General features: G+C 33.7%; 1 protein-coding gene across 1 annotated transcript; it reads right to left on the reverse strand.

The window, feature by feature from the left end:
* Positions 1-1084: 1084 nt before the first annotated feature.
* On the reverse strand, positions 1085-3990 carry LOC106757615 (heat shock cognate 70 kDa protein 2). The gene is given in 4 exon segments (NM_001317325.1): positions 1085-2823; positions 2825-2836; positions 2839-3106; positions 3698-3990. Coding segments are annotated over 4 exon segments (1953 nt in total). The 5' UTR covers positions 3912-3990; the 3' UTR covers positions 1085-1364.
* Between the last annotated feature and the right edge of the window lie 4036 nt (positions 3991-8026).

Below are 8026 nucleotides of genomic sequence, written 5' to 3' on the forward strand. Positions count from 1 at the left end.
TTAAAAATAAATGAAATTAAAGACTATTAAAAATGAAATGAAATGTTATTAAAAATTAAATGTTATATACAGTGACATAAATTAACTAAATTATGTATTTAGTCTTTTCCAATAATATTAATCTAAAATATTTATTATTTTCTTTTTCTTTATCATTTTCAACATTAAACCAATTGTAGCTAATAAAAACCTAAAAATCAGTTGTTAAAACATTTAGAGACACTGAAACCTTTTTATTTTCTGAGAAGGATGGGGGAAAACACTGTTACATTGATTTTGTTTCATTTTCAGAGAAAAAAAAAACAAGAAACAAAGAAATTAGAAAACTTTTAGGCCTACCCTAATACATTTAACCCATCTTTCAAGTTTGAGTCCATTGTGCGAGGTAGTTTTTTCAAATTGCTCTTTCACTTAGTCGTTCAACGTTGTTTTACTCAAGATGAACATAAATGACAAGATATGTATCTACTTGAAGACTGTTAAGGTTTTTTTCTATTAAAAATTTATTGTTAATTTAATCCTAAAATAGTGTATCCAGTATAAATAATGCATTTTATACTAGATTAATTAAAAATAATAAAGCATTAAGCACACCATGGGCATATAAAATACGAATTTGCTATATCTTTTAAAAAAATAAATAAATGTACAAAAAATGAAAAACTTCCATAAAATACTTTTCAACCATCGATATTTCAGCTGCACACTAACTTGTGAGATTCTACAAATAATAATAAAAAAAACGAATTATCAGCGTAATAGTTATCACCTAATTAAACATTGCTTTAAACGTAATTAATAGGTAATTACTATAAAAACCAAATGATTTTCAAAGATCTGATTTCCATTATGTTGTTACTGATTTGATTTCACCTGAGTTATGAAAGTAGTTCAATGACTTGACATTCTGTTCTTTTGAATTTCAAATGTTGATTAAACCTTACAAAATAAAAAGATAACTTAAATCAACTATATCAGCTTTGTAAGCGACTTAATGAACAATTTAGAATAATCATAACTAATAAACTACATAGAAAACTTTCAAATTCTTAGCCAAAAGATATAGTGCAAAACATGATTAAATAAACATAAAAAAGTTCTGAGAACTTCACATAACACAAATGTTGACTAAAGATAACAGAATAATCTAGAATAATCTATGTATCTAGATAATTGAGTATCCTCAATCTAACCATCTAAAAACATAAACATAACAACATAATGCTTCAAGCAAGGTATGTCCAGACGGGTAAAATAATGAGTATCCGATGCAAGAAGAATTATAATGCAGTTAAATCCAACAAAAAAGCATCAAAATAGGTTCTGAGAAGAAAACAATTTGAGTGATGAAAAGCAGATATGATTTAGTCGACTTCCTCAATCTTGGGGCCAGCCCCACTTCCACCAGAAGGAGTATATTCATCATCTGCTGGAGGAGCACCGCCCATGTCTGGACCGGCACCACCCTGGTACATTTTGGCAATGATAGGATTGCAGACGCTTTCCAATTCCTTCATTTTATCCTCAAACTCATCTGCCTCTGCAAGCTGGTTGCTGTCCAACCATTGGATAGCTTGCTCAATTGCATCCTCAATCTTTTTCTTGTCAGCAGGATCCAGTTTGCCACCAATTTTGTCATCCTTCACAGTGTTCCTCATATTGTAAGCGTAATTTTCCAAGGCGTTCTTGGCCTCGACCTTCTTCTTATGCTCTTCATCCTCGGATTTGTATTTCTCAGCCTCTTGAACCATCTTCTCAATATCTTCCTTCGACAACCTACCCTTGTCATTGGTGATAGTGATCTTGTTTTTCTGGCCAGTGGTTTTATCTTCAGCAGAGACGTTCAAGATACCATTGGCATCTATGTCAAAGCACACTGTAATTTGTGGAACACCCCTGGGAGCAGGAGGAATGCCAGAAAGTTCAAATTTGCCCAACAAATTGTTATCTCTGGTCCTTGCTCTCTCACCTTCAAAGACCTGGATCAACACACCAGGCTGGTTATCAGAGTAAGTTGAGAACACCTGTTCTTTCTTTGTCGGAATTGTAGTGTTCCTAGGGATCAGGACAGTCATCACACCACCGGCGGTCTCCAACCCAAGAGATAGAGGAGTAACATCGAGAAGGAGAAGATCTTGAACCTTCTCATTGCCTTCACCACTTAAGATCGCAGCCTGGACAGCCGCACCATAAGCAACAGCCTCATCAGGGTTGATGCTCTTGCACAGCTCCTTTCCATTAAAGAAGTCCTGGAGTAGTTGCTGAACCTTGGGAATTCTGGTAGAACCACCAACAAGGACAACATCGTCCACGCTTCTTTTGTCCATCTTAGCATCCCTCAAACACTTCTCCACTGGTTCCATACATTTTCTGAAGAGGTCCATATTGAGCTCCTCAAATCTTGCACGAGTAATGGTGGAGTAGAAATCGATTCCCTCATATAGAGAATCAATTTCAATGGTAGTCTGAGCAGTAGATGACAAGGTTCTCTTTGCCCTCTCACAAGCAGTCCTCAACCTTCTAAGTGCTCTGGGGTTTCCACTTATGTCCTTCTTGTTCTTCCTCTTAAACTCTTGCACAAAGTGGTTCACCATCCTGTTATCAAAATCCTCTCCTCCAAGATGGGTGTCACCAGCTGTGGCTTTCACCTCAAAGATGCCCTCTTCGATAGTAAGTAAAGAAACATCGAATGTGCCACCACCAAGATCAAAGATCAAAACGTTCTTCTCACCCACACTTGATGCTTTCTTATCAAGACCATATGCAATGGCAGCTGCAGTAGGCTCATTGATAATACGCATGACATTGAGACCAGCAATAACGCCAGCATCCTTGGTAGCTTGACGCTGAGAATCATTGAAGTAAGCAGGGACGGTAACGACAGCATTCTTCACTGTAGAACCCAGGTAAGCCTCAGCAATTTCACGCATCTTCATGAGCACCATGGAAGAGATTTCCTCAGCAGCAAATTGTTTCTCCTCGCCCTTGTAGTTAACTACAATAGTTGGCTTATCTGCAGGACCAGCAATAACCTTAAAAGGCCACAATTTGATATCACTCTGAACAGGGGCATCGCTGAATCTACGACCAATCAACCTCTTTGCATCTGTGATACAACAAAAAAGCTTAAAAATTAGACATCAAGTACCTCACTAAATGCAAAAAATTCACATACTTCAGGCAAACAGAAGCCTGAACTTAAACGTGTCTAAATTAATTCATTAAAATTTCCAAGTTAAACTATCATTTAATCTGTATAATTGTCTCCGTTCTAATTTTTAGTTCCTATAGATGACCTCCTTTTATATTTAGATCTCCGTACTTATTATCTAGTTGTTCAGATTTTAAGTATTACTTTCTACACAAGAAAACTAATCCGATACAGAGCAATTTTATTCAACCAAGTGTTCTTCTTAGGTAAGAGCGACAAAAGACAATTTTTACGACACATGTACAGACAACAAACCTCGGATATCTCTCGTATGGAAACTAAAATTAGAAACAAATAGATAAAAAAAAAAGTGAATAAAGTAACCAAATTTCTACAGCGCCGTAGATCTAAAAAATAGGACTTCTCTTGTGCACATCATTATCAGATATAATAAATAAATAAATAAATAGATAAAAGAGAAGCACAAGTCTATTCATTTGCACAGTAAAAATGTAGAATAAAAAAGGTGTGCTTGAGAGATTTTACCGAAGACGGTGTTGATGGGGTTCATGGCGACTTGGTTCTTGGCGGCGTCACCGATTAGACGCTCGGTGTCGGTGAATCCAACGTAAGACGGCGTCGTTCTGTTGCCTTGGTCGTTGGCAATGATTTCAACGCGGTCATGTTGCCAGACCCCGACACAAGAGTACGTGGTTCCAAGATCGATTCCGATAGCAGGACCCTCACCTTTTCCGGCCATTGTTTTTCAACGTGTATCTGAGACAAACAAGAGATCTAAAAGGAAGGAAGAAAATGAAAAACCACAGCGACAACACCACTGTGATTCAAGGGAGACATAAGGAGAAGGTGATAATTAGCTTATATAGTTAGGGTTTGAAGTCCTTCCAGAATCTTCTTTCAGTCCCAGAAGTCGTTGCCAGTTGGCTACACATAATTTTCACGTTTCCAGATCTGATTTTTTCTAAACAGTGGGCCCTTAACGGGCTCGACTCTCTTTCAGCCGACCCAATAAGTCCACTAACAACTTTTGGACTTATTCTTGTACCGCACAATTTTCCATTTATTCTCGTTTTCTTCCATGTTTATTACATATTAAATAAACAAATATGTCGGATTTTGTAATTTGGTGTACAGATTGGGTCTAACCGGCTTGTATATTCTGGTGTTTGAATTAAAATTTGATTTTGTACCTCAATGGACATTAACATTGTGTTCACTTTCTCTAATTTAATGTGCAATGAGATTTGGTGAAACGGATTAGCAAATGCCTTTTACATTTTTACCAAAGATTTGAAAGCTAGTGAGAACACTAATATGTGAGATTATTGTTTTAGGTACGAGGTCGATTCACTTTATATATATGTACAATTTTTTCTAAAACGTCGTACGGTAACTACTCTTCTAGTCTTTATTTTCACTCTACTAATTGAAGGTGTACGTGTCAAAGTTTTTTTAATACGAGAATTAAATGTTATGGCAATAGATGCATAGTGAATACAATCACCTACCTCTTATCTTTAACTTATATTTATAGTTTTCGACATGGGTTTGAGATTAGTGAAACTTAAATGGCGGCCCAATCTCAGTCTAAATGGCAAAACTTGTTTTTTGACTAAGGTCGAATGTCTCTACTCTTGGTCGTCCATCTCTTTTGTTGGTTCTGTCATGTTCAATCACTGTCAAGCTGCTTTCTGTTTTTTAGACCATACGATATGAGGTAACAGAATGGTCGTTTAGACCATACGATACAATTGCCATAAAAGGTAATCTTTCTTCGTAGAATGGAATTTGCGAGTGATTCATGAATTTTTACAAAAAATATATATTGTTTAACATTACTACTTTTACATGCACATACACAATTTTTTCAATATTTTGGAATGATTGTTCATGCTTCATGTTGGATTAAGATGTACTTCGAAGCTCATCACGTGAGAGAAGAGTTGTGCACCTCAATGGTGGCAAAAGGCATCATGCTGATAACGGAACTCGAGATAGGTGAGAAAAGATGTCAACGTCATGCTCCTTTATGTAATGGTGAAAATTGAAGCATTGCGTACCAAAATGAAGAGAAGAAATGATGGCTGTGGAACGAAGAAAAGAGGTGATGCTTGCACAAAGAAGGAAAGAGGAGTAAGAAGGTGGAAGGAGTAGGCGGTGCACTTCGGCGCAAATTTAGGCATTTTAAAAAATTGGTGGTGCAAAAGAAAACAATGAGGTGTAAAAAGAAACAAGCTGCCAAATTTTTTCTTTTTTGTTTACATGACTGGCCGATTTCCTGTTATAATACCAAAATGTGATTGCACCACATCGCCTCGTTTTGGTTTATATTTTTACTAATATAATACGATATCTTACCACATTTTTTTCCTTGTGTTATTCAATCATTAATATAAATATTTTTATAGTAACTTGGTCGCTTTCTATCAGGTTCAAGAAATTCTATTGAAGTCTCAAAGCAAATGTTTAATTGAAAAATGTATGATAAAATAATCATGTGAAAACATTCTATCAAGTTCACAAGGATTTACTCAATAAAATATCACAATTTCAACCAATAAAATAAATATGATTTTTTTTTTTCTCAACTGACATTAGTTTTTTATTTCCTAAAATAGTATGGTGTACACAAAAATTACACATATAGCATGGGTCAAAATTTCGTCTTCAGAAACCATATGCTGACTTTAGTTTTTTCTTTCCTGCCCCAAAATACAAGCAAGAATTCGACCCGCCTGCGGGATCAAATTCTAAGCTAGTTTTTTTTTTAATTTTTTTTGGAAATAAGTAGATTAAAAAAATTAAAATAAAATTGAGATGAAAAAAATTACTATAATAATATTTTAAAAGTGTTGTAATTTTTTGAAAAAATAAAAAGGGGAAGTATATCTCTATTTGGTTAAAATAATTTATCAAATAATAATTTTGGTATAGAAAGTTGGAAAATTAAAAATAAATAACATTATTGTAGTTTAAATGAGGTAAAAAATTTTAAAGTTATGGGTGATTTAAATTAAAGTTAATAATTATGAGAAAAAAGAATATTTAGTTATAAGTTGTTTGTAGTTGTTATAATTTATAAGTTACGTTATGCTTTGTAGTAATTGATCAAAGGTGTAGTTGTGTTGGATTGAAATTATTTTTGGGTTGTGATATTTATAAAAAGATCGAAATTGATTGGACTTTCCATAGTATTTATCCTTTGGATAAATTATTTAAAGTATATTATTATTTCTATAAAAGAATTGGAGTTTAGATGTGTGAAAGATGTTCCACTAGGTTTAAAAGACTAAACATTTATTTGATTGTTTTTATAAATTTAGCTTACAATTCAATGATTATATTAATAAGAAATTGAGAATTGCAATTTATCATTTGTGCAACATCAAAATGTATTGATATTTGAACAACATCATGCTATATCGCATGTATTGTTAGGAAGTTTAAAAATTGTGCAAACTTTATTTTTGAAGAATATAAAGGTGCAGTTAGGAAGAATAAAGTAGCGAGATATAAATTATAATAATTCTCCATCTAAGCAATGCTTAGGTGTTTCATCTAAAAATTATTAGTTTGAGTGTTTGAGGGTTTAGAGAAAAAAGGTTTTGGCTAACTATCTTTCCAAATGAATTATGATAGTTTATGGTTGAAGTGTGGTCTATAATAGTATTTGTAAAGTTAAAGGGATGTTTTTTTGAGATTTTTCGCTAAGAGTGAAGTGTAAAAGTTATTATATATATGATGCTGGCATGTATTTTAGCATGACACATTTACCCAATTAAGTTGACAAGTTTTGTTTTGATGGCGGAGTGCATGTCCAATAGTTGACACATGACCCACTCTTCATTTTTCACCTAGAACAATGGGAAAGACTCTTAGAGGCTGCTTGGGGTGCTGGGAAGCCCTCCCTTCTCCTCCTTAAGCATCAATCTTCATCAATGGTGATTTTTCCCTTTTTAGATTGAGAATGAAGATGGATCACGAATCAGAGATGGAAAAGCGAAAAGAAAACATGATTAAAGCATGGAGTAGATGCAAAGAACATTGGGGAAGGGCATGTATCTCTCTTTGGTTTTAATTTCTTCTTCATCTCTTCAATTTGTAAACCATGGGTTATCTACCATGGAGTATTAGATGTAATAAACTAAATCTTGTGTATTTTGTGATGCTAATATATATGTTTTTTCTATTTCAAAGTTAACATTTGCAATAAGAGGGATCTAAGGGAGGTTATCTAGGAAATCTATTTTATTCATTTTGCATATTATATTTTTTGTTTGGTTGGTGTGCCTTTGATTATGTTATGATTTTTTTTCATTTTTGTTTGTTTTTGTTTTTCAATTTTCTTCTGTGTTTTTATGTTTATGATTTCAATTCTCCAATCTTTGTCTCTATCAAAATTAGGCTAACTTGTTTATTGGAGTACCTTTTGTGTTCTTATGAGTACAAAGTATTAATGAAAATGAAAAGAAGAGAAGGGAAGCAGAGGGCATTGGTTCAACATGTGACCCGCCAAGAAAGAGTTTGTGTTTCTTTCTTTTTCTAATTTTAGCTTATTATTTTCATTGATAGTAAAAGTGTGACTTGGCTTATGTGACATGTATGGTACAATTAGTTTGATGACTTTGTGTTTGCTAATGAGTTGATTTTGGATTACATTAAGAGTATGACATGGTTTTGTGAAAACTCATGTTCATGGTTGTATTTTTATTTGTATGCTAAGAATGTTGTTATTATTTGTTTTGCGGTTAATTATTGTGGCATGGTCTATTATAACCATAGGAAACCAAAAAACATAACTAGATGAGATTTTATGCCTCAAAGTTATATTTATTGAGTGCTATTACTTTTGAC

This window comes from Vigna radiata, chromosome 3 (genome assembly GCF_000741045.1).
Source record: "Vigna radiata var. radiata cultivar VC1973A chromosome 3, Vradiata_ver6, whole genome shotgun sequence".
In the NCBI taxonomy this organism is placed as follows: domain Eukaryota; kingdom Viridiplantae; phylum Streptophyta; class Magnoliopsida; order Fabales; family Fabaceae; genus Vigna; species Vigna radiata.